Raw genomic sequence first — 16,428 nt, 5'->3', positions numbered from 1 at the left:
TAATGACAACAACTAAAACTGGAAAGAAAACTGTTGGAACCTGTTTAGATGCAAAGAAGTTGCTATTTTAATGTGACGAAAAAAAAAAAAAAAAGAATATTCAAGTTTTATGCTTTTACACTTTTGATAAAAGTGTGAATTTAACCCCCAAGTTGAGTGATATTGAATTTCGACAACACTCAGAGCATTAAAAAAAAAAGAGCAGGTAATACGATAAACTGCATTCAACAATTTCATCATTCCACATGTGCAAGTCAGTATTTATTTAAAAAAAAAAAAAAAAAAATGCTACAACTCGTACATCAAGCCACAGTCTCTGATCACGTCTGGATTGGAGTAAAAACAAGGGCTTGAAAAGTGGCAGGACAAAAGCATCTTCCTCAGAGTCTACATTCAACCATGAAACCAGAAAAGAGAAAAAGATTTCCTCTCTTCCCTCCTTCCCCCCCGTCCCCTCACCTGCGAGTTCTGTTTTTTCTGATTCACTCGCTGTCGGTCTCCAGCTCGGTGTCGGACCACTCCACAGGCTGCAGCAGGCCGGTCTGTTGGGCGTACTCGATCACTGCTTTGTAGCAGAAGTAGTACTGGTCCCATGTTTGGATGCTGAAGGCACGCTGTGTCCGCATGCGACGCACCGTCTGCTTAATGTCCACTGTCCCGATGTCCTCCAGACGAGAGAGACAAATGTCTAACGTACAAAACGTGCCTGAGATTGAAGAAAAAAGAAAAAAGAAAAAGAATTGTAGGGCTGTTAAGCAATGAGATCAGAAATGAAGGCAGTAACTGACCTGTTCGGCCGATGCCTGCGCTGCAGTGCACCACCACTGGGGGGCCCCCTGGGGGTCCCATCCAATCAGGATACAGTGTTCGTAATGAGGATTCTTGTCTCTGTTTCACGTGTGCCCGGAAATCCAACATGGCCGACGCTGACTTCGGAACACCAAAGTCTGGCCAGCTCATGTAGAGGTAATGAGACACTTCCCTACATTCCCCTGTCTGAAAGAGAAGCTTGTCCTGTCATTTATGTTTCAATGACATTAACATACATATAAAAAGGATCAACATGTGTCTTTAACTACACAATAAGCATGTGATGTTATGGTGCTGTTCTTGGCTAGAATTAGCCCAAAAGTGGACCAGACTTTATGTCGATAGTCAAAACAAATAGCTCATGAAACTTAACTAAACTAAAATAAAAACAGAGACTGAGGGACTGACCTGAGTGTTGAAGATCTCCAGGTATGATAGCTTAAAGTCCTGAAACATCTCAATATGGATATTTCTCACCAAAAAGGACCCATAATCCTCAGTGCGCCCAGCTTCTAATGGCCAGTACTGTCCACACTTCACTCTGCCTCGCTCTACAACTCTGAGACAGAGATCAAGAGTCATTATTAGGGCTGCATTATAAATCGAAATGGAATCGAGATCGTGAATCGACAGAAGCTTTGATTGTCATGCGTATCTTTCAGTGAAGTACAGTTCTGCATCCAAAGGCCAGAGGGCGCTCTCGCGCCGAAAATCCAAATACGCCTTGTAGAAAAAAAAAAACTGGAAAAGCTTATAGCAGTAACAGAAGATTTAACTGCTTTTATTGATTCAACGTGACTAATAAACGCACCATTATGACAATATATGGTTTATCTGAGTTATTATTATTATAATTTTCATTAAAATAAAGTATATTTATAATGCGATGATGCCTTTATCACGACTTAGAATACTATGAAATATGTTGCATGCCTTATTCTGTGTAAGAACCCACATCATCTCACAGAAGGATTTATTTCAAACACTCGACTGACGTTATGAAGTGAGTTTGAAGTATAAATATGTTATTAAATGTGGTATTTTCACGTACTCTCAGATGAAGCAGCATTTACTAATGTTACACAGAGCCGTAGTTCACAGAGAAGCTAAAAATGCTATTTTTTGCGTAACTTGTCAGTGAACTACGGCTCTGTGTAGTAAATGCTACTCCATCTGAAAGCATGTGGTGATGATTTACTGCTGATAACAGAGCCGGCTTTACTGACAAAATGCGCATGACAATCGCTTTCGATTAATCGTGCAGCCCTAGTCATTATACTGGTCTACTTTGTCAGACATTTATATTTATTATGAATATAATGATGAAAAACATCTATAAGTTCAGGACAGACATTCTATTAACCAAATTAAAATGAAAATGAAAAATGAAAAAACATTGCAGGGCTGCAACAACCAATATTGAGTTTTTGTAATTGAACATTATACAACATAAAATTATACACTTTAGATTTCTTTTTTAGCCATTTTAGCTGAAAATATCAGCCAGTGTATTCAATTAAATACAAAAACAACAAGGATTTTTCAATTGGGAACATATTTGACATATACCATTCAAACGTGTAGAGTCTGTAAGATTTTTTTCATTTTTTTGAAAGAAGTCCCTTGGGGCTCTTCATACAGTTAAAAAATACAGTATACAGAAATACTGTAAAATATTATACTTTGCAGGAAATTTTGAAATATTAAGAATTTTCAGCATCATTACTCGTCTTCAGTGTCACATGATTCTTCAGAAATCATTCTAATACACTGATTTGGTGTTCTCAATGTTGTATTATCAACTGTTGTATTACCAGCTGTATTATCAATATTGAACACAGTTACGCTGCTAAATATTATTGCGGAAACCATGACGCTGCATGGTTTTCATGAATTTCAGGATTCTTTCAGGCATAGAAAGAACTACATTTGTATTAGAAATATTTTGTAATGACATAAAGGTCAAAACTCACTTTTAATCAATTTCATGCATTCTTGCAAAATAAACAAAAGTATTCATTTATTGAAAAAATTATAATAATCTTATGGACCCCTAACTTTAGGATGGTATTTTTGTTAGTTGGAGCCTTATGGTTTGTTCACACCAGATGCAACGCGAATATGCGCATCGCGTCACTCGCTCTAGATTATTCCGTATTTTTCAGACTATAAGTCGCACCTAAGTATAAGTCGCATCATTTCAAAAATACGTCATGACGAGGAAAAAAAACATATATACTGTAAGTCGCACTGGACTATAAGTCACATTTATTTAGAAACCAAGAACCAAGAGAAAACATTACCATCTACAGCCGCGAGAGGGCGCTCTATGTTTTCAGGGGTAGACTACAGGAGCACTGAGCAGCATAGAGCGCCCTCTCGCGACTGTAGACGTAGTTTTCTCTTGGTTCACTTCTCTTGGTTCATGTCAAATTAATTTGGATAAATAAGTCACACCTGACTATAAGTCGCAGTGTCAAGAAGCTCTTCACTGATTGGCTTGCGCGAGAACCCATGTGTTCAACTGGATGTGTCAAGAAGCTCTTCACTGATTGGCTTGCGCGAGAACGCATCATGCAAATTTTCCGTTAGGTTGGAATTTTAGAGCTTGCGTGGAAGACGAGGCGAATATCGTGCATTTGCGGCGTCATGCATTTCGCGTCATTCGCATCGCCTGGTGAAAAATCGACTCTAATCCCTTCTTTGCATTGACTTTGTATGTAATCTACTCACGCGATTACATTCACGTCTAGTGTGAACACACCATTACACTGTCCCGTCCAAAATCCTGTTAAAGAATCATTAAAGCATTCCTTAACTTTTCACAGAAGGAAACTAACCTTGTAGTCATAACAATGATTAAAACCATTTGCTCCCACACCATTCGCCAAAAGTCTCCAAACGTTTTTGGCAAAGGCCCTGAAACAACCCAAACATTTATATTTACACACATACACTGACATCTGTACCATGCATGTATGTGTACTTCAAAACACAATGTTTAGTCTAACAAAGTGTCTCACCCTGAGTAGCGATGTAAGCATTACTCCTCTTGTAACCATCCATGAAACTAGCATTTATGTAGTCAGATGTCTGAAAGCAAACAGTCAAATTGATGAAGAATGAATCAGTGTTGAACCAAAAAAAATTGTTTTAGGTAAGTGAATTAAAAATATTAGATGAAAAACAAACTAAAACATTTTATTTGAATTAAGTACTTAAATTACTAAACCTACAACTGACGTACAAAAAAATTAAAGTTACATAGAAATGTAAAAATAAAAAAAAACAATAAAAATGACAAACGGACATAACAAAAGTAAAAAAATAAAGCTAATTCAAAATATTAAATTCTATAATAGTATATAAATAATACTATACTAAAAAAACACTGCACTGAACAATGACAATCATGAAGAAGATCATAAAGGAAAAAGGGCATTACTCTGACCTCATCATCCTCATTGTTGAGCGGACAGAGTCGAACACGTGATTGGTCAAGGCAGAGGACATCACTGTAGCGATTCTTTATCTGGTTAGAAACTTTCCTGTGAGAATAAACATCATTTATATAAGCAAACACTTCTTTGTCTGTAAACGTATCATCTTTAGAGCCATCTCTCAAAAGCAAAAGTCACTTACTTAGAGTAGTCAAAGGTTCCAGCAGGAGGTTCTTTGCGTATCTCCTCATACTCCTGATAAATGCCCTTCTTCTTTTTACGTTTCACATGTTGCACCAGATCCTGCACGCTCATTCCGCCCGGCTCAGCCACATGCACCGACAACGCAGCCGTTTCCGTCGTTGTTCCCGGTAGCCAGCTCATATCTGGGGCGGGGCTGTGATGGAGGGGTGGCGGCCTCGATTTTAGTGGAAGGGGTGGAATGCCATCCCCTCCATGCTCTTCCAGAAACTCCACATCCTGTTGGATGTCCTCAGCACCATTGCCATCCTGCCTTCTGTCATCCAAACATGCGCCTTCTGTACCCATAGTTCCTCCACCTCCTGGTATTATTGCACCAGCTGTGATTTTTTGGTGCAGGGGTGTGTCTGGGGGCGTGTCTGACTGTGGGGGCGGCCGCCGGCCACGCCCATTTACGACATTGGCGTTGGACCCCAAGATTCCCCCTGAACCTGGCAGTACAGAGCCATTCCAATGTGCATGCCCTGCAGTCCTGTGGTTCTGCAGGTTGGCATTGCCGTCATCCAGTATGGGGCAGTTTGAGTTTAGTCCGTCCCCCAGTAGGGTGGCCCCCGAAGTATTGGCAGCTAAGGGGTCTGCTGAAGTGTTCTGGCTATGCTCCATGGAGTAGGAGCGGAGGAGACTGCCCAAGCAGTCCCCAGTGACGTAGGGAGAGTTATTGGGGTGGTTGGGGCTGGAGTTGACGCAGGACTGGATCCAGGCAATGTGACTATACTGTGACGAGCCACCCAAATGTTCTGGAAGGGAGCTGACTGGGATGTGATTGACCAGTTCGTGGGCTTTTACAGTGCACACCTGTGGAGGTATCACATGAATACAAACATTCAAAGTATTGCACCCTTAAAAATGCAAATATAGCACTGTCCATTAAAAAAAGTTTAGTGTTTGCATAAACAGAGCTCTAGACATACCCTTTCTCTCAGTTTCTCTCTCACAAACAGACGGAGTACCGCAAATGGTGCTCTGAACCACAGTGGAGATGACACAATAAAGACGCATTTCAGACGAGCAGGGAAAGCCCCCTAAATCACAAAAAACGGCTGACAGTAAACAACACACACTGTGCCAATCCCATTCACAGACCCACCCACTAAACAAACCCTCTGAAAAATCAAGAACATAACCGTTTGCAAGCTCGGGTTGGTAAGATTTCTTAAAGTAGTCTCTTAAACTCACCTGGGCTCCATTTATTTGATCAAAAGTCAATTAAAATGTAAAATAACTTTCTATTTTAAAATGTATTTTTCCCTTTAAGACAGACTGCGTGGTTTCAATATACTGTCTGATACACAACAGTTTTCTTTCTCAACGACTGCTTACATTCACTTAAGACAAAACTGACTGCATTTGTTCCTGTGGTTCAGTGGTAGAGCATAGTGTTAGCAGCGCAAATGGTTGTGGGTTCGATTCCCAGGGAACACGTTAGGTAAAAAAAAAAAAAAAAAATGTTAGCCTGAATGCACTGTAAGTCGCTTTGGATAAAGCGTCTGCTAAATGCATAAATGTAAATGTTTATGAGGATACTCACCAGGACGGGTTTTTTAAGGTAATTTTGTGTCTATTTGGCAGCATAAGTGCAATAAACTGTGAAAAACAGCTTAATTTGGTATTCAGGGGGTGTTTAAGGGCCGCTTTATGTCAGAGTGCTTTGGATGCGACTGTGAGCACACAGGAAACTACTGTGGAGCACGCAACTTCCAAATGGTTTAAAAAGACTTGACGTACAATGTACAAATGATATAGTACAAATGATATAGTTTTGTGATGATGTAACAGTGACCCGATTAGGCAAGTGACAATCAACAGGTCTATTTTTGTCAAAACCATTATAAATTTTTTCCTCAGTTTTCTTTGATGAACAGAAAGTTCAGCAACAGCATTTATTTCAAATAGATGTAAAAATAGACTTGTAACAGTGTAGCAAAAGTCTTTATTGACACTACTGACAGTCATGGTCATGAATTTAATGTGTCCTTGCTTAATTAAAGTATTAATTTATTTAAAAAAAAAAATGAATAAATAAATAACTTTCCCCAAACTTTTAAATATGCTGTAGAACTTGTCTGGCCTGCACAAAGGCCAGACCTGAATCCTACTGAACAACTTTAGGAACTTTAAGATCTGTAGATACACTATATGCCTGTAAGTGTGTGGATGGCCAAGCACTGTGCTCATATGTGCTTGCTGACAGTTTCATTTGCATTAATTGTAGGTTTATCCTCCCTTTGCTGCTCTAAAAGCTTCCAATGTTCGAGAAAGACACTAGATGCTGAGGATTTGCTCCCATTCAGACCCTACAGCATCAGTGAGGTCAGGCAGTAAAGATGAGCGATGGGTCCTAAAGTTCCTAATGTTGTTCAGTGGGATTCAGGTCTGGTCTTTGTGTTCTTTTAGACAAATCTCAGAAAATACTCTCTGTATGGATCTTGGTTTGTGCATAGGGGCACTTTAATGCTGGAACAAAAAGAGTTTCTTTTAACTAAAAATGTTTGTCTAAGGAGGTTGTGTGGCTATGTGCTTGATTTTTAGCACCTGTTATAGGCTGAGCTAAAACAGCAAAATCTGTTCATTAAAAGTAGCACATACTTTTCATCAATTCTGGACAAAACAAAGAGACTTGGTCTCATGCACTCTCAGAATTATCCATCTAAGGTCAACGGTCTCCTTAGTTAGCAGGACTGAACAGCAACATTTTTCAAGAAATTTCTTAAGAACTGGTCATTATTTCCATTGCTCCACTATTGAATTTTTTTTTCCAATCTGAGGAATCTTTTTTTTTTTTTTTAACCAAATAGACACCTTTTTCAAAAACAAGATTTAAACTGCAAAACCTAAAACACTGAATATCACATTAAAATAATCATTTAAAATAATCACAGTTCACAAATTGAACAAGAATGAAGAAATATTTTATCCTCTACACCAGGGATCTCCAACCATGCTCCTGGAGAGCTACCATCCTGCAGACTTCAGTTCCAACCCTGCTCCAACACACCTGTCTGTAATTATCAAGTAGCCCTGAACACCTTGATTAGCTGGTTCAGATGTGTTTGATTGGGGTTGGAGCTGAAATCTGTAGGACGGTAGCGCTCCAGGATCAGGGTTGGAGACCACTGCTCTACACTACCATTTGGGGTCAGTACTTTTTTATTTTATGTTATTTTACTTATTTATTTAGTTATATTTTTAAATAAATATATTCTTTTATTCAGCAAGAACACGTTAAATGAATCATAAAGGGACAGTAAAGACCATTACACTGTTAAAATAAGATATTTTTCCGCAAAAAATATAAATCAGCACAACTGTTGTCAACATTAGCAATAATCTTGAGCATCAACTCGGCATATTAGAATGATATCTGAAGGTTCATGTGACCCTGAAGACTGGAATAATGACTGCAGAAAATTCTAATTTGCCATCACAAGAATAAATTGCATGTTAAAATATATTAAGACAGAAAATATTTGAATTTTTTAAAACAGTATTTTTTTTTTTTGATCACATAAATGCAACCTTGGTGAGCATAAAGGACTTCTTTCAAAAACATTAAAATATCTTTGCAAACCCATACTAGATCCGTAGAGTATATGAACAAAAATAACCTGGTAATAAACAACATTATCAAATAAAAAATAAAAAAAAAGCTTTTGCTACTGAACTCAGAGACACAATTGAAAACACCTGAACACATTTGCCAGCTGCAAGATAAGTCAGGAATGTGAAACAAGTGTAATGACACAATCTTTAGAAAATCTATAATATAGACAAACAAAAAGTAAATAAAAATCATAGCAATGTGTACAATGCTGACATAATATGTTGACAACTAGGGTTGCAAAAGGGTGGAAAATTTCTGGTAAATTTCCGGAAACTTTCCAAAAAACCCTGGAATATTCCAAACATCCTGGAAAGTTTCCAAAATTTCTGGAATACTTCCGAAATTGACTGGAAATTTTCCACCTTTTTGCAACCCTATTGACAATATATTATCCCAGACATATTGTGAATTTTCAATACATCAGCCAACCATATTTGTATGTGATTGAATACTGATAAAGCTCCAGTTGTCCACAAATTACAAGTACAGCAGTAAATACAGATGAAAATTTTCCTATATATCCAAACCCCTCTGAGTTCTGTTAACACCATATAACGCAGTATGAAACAGACAGATGGTCTTGACAGCACAAAAACACTTACTTTAAGCAGATTCAAAATCTTGACGCAAAGCTCATAGTCAAAATTGGCATATGTGGAGTTCGTCATATCATAGATAAAAATAAGCCCGTCTCTCTGTGTCTGAACACTGGGGGAAGAGAAAGATGTTTTAGATGAAGATGCAGAGCTGTTAAACACATTAAATTTGAGCAGATTTATGGATGTGGTCTATTTTACCTCTCAATGGCCTTGTCCAGCTGATATATAATGGCCTGAAGAACAGCCTTATGGGTAGTGAGGTCTGGGCGATGGAGACGTGCTGTAAAAAGCGCCAAAGCCGCACCTTTCGCGTCACGGCCGGGCTATACACACAGAAGCCAAATTAATGCATACACAACTTGCAAAAACATATGCACGACTAAAACACGGACACACATTACAAGAACAAGTCAAATGTACTGTCTGCAAAAGTTGCATTAATGCTGATTATTCTTTATATCATTGGAATAATTCTCTGGCATGCTCAGTGCTCTGAAAACTGTTTAAGACGTGATGAATACATCAGAACTGCCTACACAAACACTTGAGCAAACTGTATACAGCACAACCCTGCATGAAAAATGACTGAAACAAACAGTAACGTCCAGACTAAACAAAGATCATGGAATTGCTCTGTGTGAGATGGTGTGAAATCACAGATTAAATTACCTTAGCCATCACTAGCAATGATGGTGGCCTTTATTTTATGCTTTATTTACAGGGACTGTAAATATGAATGATCGCAACTTGTACTGTTTTTGGTTAGCATAATCTGAAAGTGATTAAAAAAAATAGTTGTGTACAAATTCCTATAGCTGTGCTTGCCAAAGTTTGGGTTACTTACTGAGTTTCCAGTTAACTGTCTTTGCAAATGCATATATATATTACAGTTCAGAAGTGTGGGGTCGGCAAGATTTTGCAATGTTTTTGAAAAAAGTCTCTTATGCTTACCGATGCTGCATTTATTTGATTAAAAAAATACAGTAAATTATTGTGAATTATTACTAATATTATGAAATATCATTTCAATTTAAAATAACTATTTTACTATATATTATTTGAATATATTCTAAAATGTAATTTATTACTGTGATGCAAAGCTGAATTTCCAGCATCGTTACTCCTGTCTTTAGTGCCACATGATCCTTCAGAAATCATTCTAATATACTGATTTGCTACTCAAGAAACATCTCTTATTATTATCTTTTTTGCTGCTAAATATCTTGTGGAAACCTAATATATTTTCAGGATCCTTTAATAAATAAAAAAATTCAAACCTTTTGTTACAATATACATGTTGTTGCTGACCCTTTTGATCAATTATTATGTATTAACTGCTTTAAAAAATCTTAATGACCCCAAACTTCTTATTGGTAGTGTTTCAACAGCACAGTGAGCCAATTCAAAACTGAAATTCAAGTTTAAAATTGATAATTGATCAAAAAAGCTCATCACACTCGCGTATAAATCATGCACCAACTGACTGAAAATGGATAACATTTTAAATAGTTTTAGTCTAATAGTCTGACCACACAAAGTCTACAAATCATGCCATCTCCAATCTGTACAACTAAAATGTTCGTGCAGCAGAAAAGCAACAGCAAACTGCTAACAGCATCCAAAAAGCTGGCCTGGACATCAGTAATGTTCACACATCCACACATTATGTTCATGTGAAACCGTACTCACCAGAACTGTGAATTTCCCACAAAGTAACTCACTCCTTAAAGGCTCCTCATTTGGGTTAATATTGTAGATGCCTTCCTTTATTCTGGTGTTCTGTAAACACACAGAAGCATTAGAATGTAAATTGACTCTCTCATACACTACACTGAATTTTATCATCTGAGCAACCACACACACACAAACTTTTCACACTACCTTGTAAGCTTGGAAGAGGTCTATGGCTCTGGAAACATCAAACTTTCTTGCCGTGAGGAACTTAACCGCTGTCACCTGACTGATAAGATCTGCATTCTGTGACTGTTCCCAATGCCTCAGCTCAGCCAGGAACTCCTTCACCGCCTGGTGCACACACAAACATAAATTTCATCAGGAAGTTTACTCCATCCAATGCTGAAAGAGCACTCTTCAATCTATTTTTGTATATTTATTGTAACAAATACTGTACTTTATTGTGTTGATTGGGTCTGGCTGCTGTTACTAGAAATCAGTTGATATTTGGTATTTTGAGATCATCGACATGGCCAATCAATAACCATGTTGGCTTAACCAAAGTCTGGCTGATTAGCATGACACCATCTGGCTGCACACAGCATCCTTTTCTATTGACAGACATTCATAAGTCAATATTTATTCTGGCAAAGCACATTGAGATGAATGGGAATGCTGAACGAGTTGCTTTCTCCAGGTATTATAATAGAAATGTTAGCTATCCCTTGTTGAAAAATCGATCAATGGCCCTGTCAATGAATAATCCCTTTTTTTTCTACAGATAGGTAAGGCAAGGCAAGGCAAGTTTATTTATATAGCACATTTCGTACACAATGGTAATTCAAAGTGCTTTACATAAAAGAAAGTAAAATAATCATGAAGAAAAATAATTTAAAAAAAAAAACAAGCAATTTTAAAACTTTGAAAATTATTTAAAAATTGACTTATTTAAAATTAATTTAAGACAGTTAAAAATAGAAAATGATTTTACATAAAATACAGTGAATACGTAAAATACAGTGCAATCAGTTCGGACATCGCACAGTGCTCATTCAATAAATGCACAGTTAAACAGATGAGTTTTGAGTCTAGATTTAAATGTGACTAAGTTTTAGCACATCTGATCTCATCTGAAAGCTGGTTCCAACTGCGGGCGACACAGTAACTAAAGGCGGACTCTCCTTGTTTTGTGTGAACCCTTGGTATTTCTAACTGACTTGATCCTAATGATCTGAGTGCTCTGTTAGGTTTATATTCAGTGAATATATCTGCAATATATTTTGGTCCTGGATCATTGAGTGATTTATAAACGAGTAAAAGTACTTTAAAATCAATCCTAAATGTAACTGGAAGCCAGTGTAAGGTACGAGAACTGGTGTGATATGCTCAGATTTTCTGGTTTTAGTCAGAATCCTGGCAGCATGGTTCTGTATGAGCTGCAGCTGTCTTATAGTCTTCTTGGGAAGGCCGGTGAGGAGACCATTACAACAGTCCACCCTGCTGGTGATAAAGGCATGAACAAGTTTCTCCAAGTCTTGACTGGAAACAAAACATCTAATTCTTGCAATGTTTTTTAGATGATAGAATGCTGATTTAGTTACTGCTTTGACATGACTACAGAAACTAAGGTCTGTCTCCAGAGTCACACCAAGATTTGCAGAGGGAGTCAATGGGGCTGTAGTCATTTGGCAATAAGGCTAGGTAAATCTGTGTATCATCAGCATAGCTGTGATAGGCAATTTGGTTCTTTCTCATTATTTGACTTAGTGGGAGCATATACAGGCTAAACAAGAGCGGTGGAAGAATTGAGCCTTGTGGGACTCCGCATGTCATGGACGTTCATTAAGACTTATGCTCTCCTATACTCATATAATAACCTCTCCCGTCGAAGTATGACCTGAACCATTTGAGTACCATCCCAGAAAGCCCGACCCAGTTTTCCAGTCTCTCTAGTAGTATGTCATGATCAACAGTGTCAAACGCAGCACTGAGATCTAGCAATACCAGCACTGATATTTTGCCAGAGTCAGAATTTAAGCGAATATCATTTATTATCTTAATGAGTGCTGTCTCTGTGCTGTGATGCGGTCAGAAACCAGATAGTTTTAGTGAATTTTGAGTGGATCTTATGTAGGGCTGCAAAATAATGGTTAAATGGTTAATCACAATAAATCTGCAAAAAAAATATAATCACAATTTTTATTTTTTTATTTTTATTTTTTTACATTTCATCAGTGCTATTGTACTCTCACATAAGTAGAATTCAAGAGAAAATCAACTTGCATAGTTTGCTTGCAGATTTAGTTGCAGCAAACAGCACAAATGACCATGTAAATGAAAAACCGACTGCATTACATCATTATTTGAGCAGAATAACTCAATAGAGATTACTGAACTCCAATTTACATGGTTGCCCGTGTTTTTCTGGTTGGGTAGACTAAGTAAACCACTGAGCAAAAAATGCATCAATTTATGAGAAAATCTAATTTCAGGTTAAATAACCAGCAGGCAATTATTGCGAAATGATTATTCTTTATAAGTCAAAAGAAGCAGACTGTCATCACAATTAAAATACATTTTATGGTGCAGCCCTAATCTTATGCAATAATTTTAGTTTACAACATTCTTCAAAAACTTGGGTTCAGAAATTTTTTTTTTTTTTTTAAGAAATTAATATTCTATTCAGCATGGACACAATAAATTGATTGAAGTGTGACAGTAAAGACATCTATAAAGTTACAAATGATTTCTATTTCAAATAAATATAATAATATGAATAAAACTTTTATTTAACATAAATAAAAGTTATATTAAAACATATGAATGATTTCTGAAGGATCAGGGGACAGTGAAAACTAGCAACAAATAACATGTTAAACTATAAAATGTGATGAAACATATGCTGATGACACTCAACTCTACATCTTATTCCAACCAAATGATCCAACAGTAGCAGTTCACATTGCAGCCTGTCTGACAGACATCTCTGTCTGGATGAAGGACCACCACCTTCAACTCAACCTTGCGAAGACAGAACTGCTTGTGGTCTCAGCCAACCCAGCACTTCATCACAGCTTCTCTATACAGCAAGGTTCGACAACCATAACCCCTTCTAGGACGGCCAGGAACCTTGGAGTTGTGACTTCACAGACCATATTACTACAACAGCCCGGTCCTGCAGATTTGCTTTATACAACATTAGGAAGATTAGACCCTTCCTATCAGAGCAGGCCACATAACTCCTTGTCCTGGCTCTTGTTCTCTTCAGACTGGACTATTGTAATGCTCTCTTAGCGGGCCTTCCGGCATGTACTATCAAGCCTCTGCAACTGATCCAGAATGCTGCGGCAAGAGTAGTCTTCATTGAGCCGAAGAGAGCACATCACATCTCTCTTCATCAGTTTGCACTGGCTACCGACAGCCGTATGCCTACAAGACAACCACTGCCTCTGCACCAAAGTACCTAAACTGGATAGTTCAGACTTACGAGCCCTCCAGAAGCTTGCGTTCTGCAAATGAATGACACCTTGTGGTACCATGCCAAAGAAGCACGAAATCACTCTCACAGGACTTTGCCTTTTATTTTTTATTTTTTTCGTGACATACAGCCAAGTATGGTGTCCCATACTCAGAATTCGTGCTCTGCATTTAACCCATCCAAAGTGCACACACACAGCAGTGAACACACACACACACACACACACACACACACACACACACACACTGTGAACACAAAACCCGAACACACAACATCAATTTAAGCAGCCAAGCCCGGGGAGCAGTTGGGGGTTCGGTGCCTTGCTCAAGGGCACCTCAGTTGTGGTGTTGCCGGCCCGAGACTCAAACCCACAACCTAAGGGTTAGGAGTCAAACTCTCTAACCATAATAGGCCACGACTTCCCCCTGGACTGTCTCAAGCTGGTGGAATGACCTGCCTATCTCAATTCGAACAGCTCAGTCTTCAAAAAATGCCTAAAGACACATCTTTTTCATTAGTAATTAATACTAACATTTTCTTATTCTGTTTGTCTCTTTATCTGGAGAAAAAAAAAACTGGTATGTGTAGTGTCCTAGACTAACTGAGACTTGTTACAGCACTTATATACTGTTGCCCTCCTATTGGTCTGAATTGCTTCTATGTGCTCTTCTCATTTCTAAGTCAGCGTCTGCTAAATGATTTAATGTAAATAAAAAACCGCATCACACGTCACTGTTTTAATTTGCATTTTTGATCACAATCTTTTTTTGACTCTGTCACATCTAGGCTATATATTAACATCACACTGGCCATCCCACTCTCTATTTCCAGTCCCTAGATCGGTTGACCACTAGCTAATGTACCAGACGAGCTACACTACATTGCTCTCATTTACCAGACTTTCCAAAGGGTTTCCATAAGCAAAACCGAAACACTTTTGCAGTTACCTAAAATGACAGCTCTCAATCAAATGCATTTTCAGAAGCAGTATAATCTGACAGTGGACTGTGCTGACAGACGTTATGCTACACTCCTATTACACCGTTTTCCCAACGACTCAGAACAAACGGCACCTCCAGCACTAGATGAGTGTTCACGCTGAGACAGAGACAGAGAAGTGAAAGCTGTCTCACATTTTCCAGCACTAGAGCACTTCAGACACCCGGCTCGCTCTGTTAACTAGTAACCGCGACATGGAGATCCATATGTGCCCACACATTACAGGAGACAGAGATGCAGATTTGTTATAATATCTTTTATTTAATGCAGTCATGCTGTAATAATAATAATGTGAACAGACCGCGAGTCACATTCGCGTTGTATGCCAACATACTGCTAGACAGCTGGTTCTCAGTCCAACACACGTAAGAGTCATTTTACAACGCCATATACACATTTCATAAAATTCTATAATCATACCGGTCAATAAACGTGTATTAAAAAGTTATAAATGTGAATTATTCTGTGAAGCGTGGCTAGCTCGCTAACACGGCTAGCATTTACCTCAGCTAACGTTACCTCAAAAACAGCCACAGGGCCGATTCTCATTTACTTCCTTGTTAATAAATGGTTATCAATTATATCATGCGACGTATCATCTTAATACATACTACAGGGGAGCTGGTGGCGACTCAGTTTGAAACTCTACAAAGGGCTTAATGAAAATATTTAGGTATCTTACCGCCTCCTCTTGAGTTGTCAGGGCTTCCGCCATCTTGAAGCCTGAGCAGCAACGTCTACGGGCGCGCCCTCTCAGCTGTCGGGAACTTTTTTTTTTCTTCTTTTTTTTTTTTTGACAAAGTTTTTGAGTATTGTCTCAAATAATTCTTAAACACTATAAACACGTGGGTGATTTAAAAAAAAAATCAAAATTTGTGAATAAAATTATTCGCTAACACCAGTAAAACATTAATCAACAAACCTTTTTTACCACCTTCTTCATAGTTTCCATACTTAATATACATAAAGGACAGGTTCAATTCAACCACTTTTCAAACACTCTTTTAACCATAATTACACTTTGTCCCAGAAGACACTATAATATTTACAAGCAAAAAAATAAACAAATTCAAAATTAAATCTAACCCTTAGAAACTCTCCAGAAGGGTAAATATCACATACGATTTTAAAGTGCGTTTCTCTCAGCTGTCGGGAACGCGCCGCTGATGCCTGTCAAACGGCGTCACAGCGGCGTGCATCATGATCTCGCGCATGCGTAGTAACGTGGTGAAACTATGCTTGGAAGTTCGTACACAAGATATTTATGGATTTTAGTAAGTAGGTAGGAGGACAATAGACTGGAGGCAGTATACTCTTTAAGACAGCTTCTAGGCCGGTGAGCTCAGCTGTTTAGAGCGTGTTGCTTATAGCGACAAAGTCGCGGGTTCAATCCCCAAACCGGACTCACACAAAAATGTATGAATTTACAAGCACATGGTTATTTAAAATGTGGAGGCTCGAACAAATCTCATGTCTAAACGTGCAGTTCTGTTCAATTACATGGTCAGAAGCTTTAATTACCTGTTTAAAGCAGTAAGCCATTGCTGACGAAAAACAAAGAATTCC

General features: G+C 38.1%; 1 protein-coding gene across 2 annotated transcripts; it reads right to left on the bottom strand.

Annotated features, from left to right (window-relative positions):
- Window positions 1-454: 454 nt before the first annotated feature.
- Window positions 455-16,290, bottom strand: LOC109068113 (tyrosine-protein phosphatase non-receptor type 9-like). Of its 2 annotated transcripts, none has more exons than XM_042772263.1 (13): window positions 15,545-16,290; window positions 10,593-10,736; window positions 10,401-10,490; window positions 8,910-9,034; window positions 8,715-8,820; window positions 5,423-5,533; window positions 4,453-5,306; window positions 4,262-4,358; window positions 3,834-3,903; window positions 3,651-3,729; window positions 1,219-1,369; window positions 789-996; window positions 455-706 (listed from the first exon to the last, which is right to left on the bottom strand). In XM_042772263.1, the coding sequence occupies exons 1-13, from the start codon at window positions 15,575-15,577 to the stop codon at window positions 483-485; spliced, it is 2,292 nt and encodes a 763-aa protein (XP_042628197.1). In that variant the 5' UTR covers window positions 15,578-16,290; the 3' UTR covers window positions 455-482. The 2 variants fall into 2 exon arrangements, with proteins under 2 accessions (XP_042628197.1, XP_042628276.1); XM_042772342.1 differs by lacking the exon at window positions 15,545-16,290 and adding an exon at window positions 15,382-15,528.
- Between the last annotated feature and the right edge of the window lie 138 nt (window positions 16,291-16,428).

Source organism: Cyprinus carpio, chromosome A1 (genome assembly GCF_018340385.1).
Source record: "Cyprinus carpio isolate SPL01 chromosome A1, ASM1834038v1, whole genome shotgun sequence".
NCBI classification, from domain to species: Eukaryota; Metazoa; Chordata; class Actinopteri; order Cypriniformes; family Cyprinidae; genus Cyprinus; species Cyprinus carpio.
Note: the sequence above shows the minus strand (reverse complement) of the source record. Positions and strands in the feature narration are given on the sequence as shown.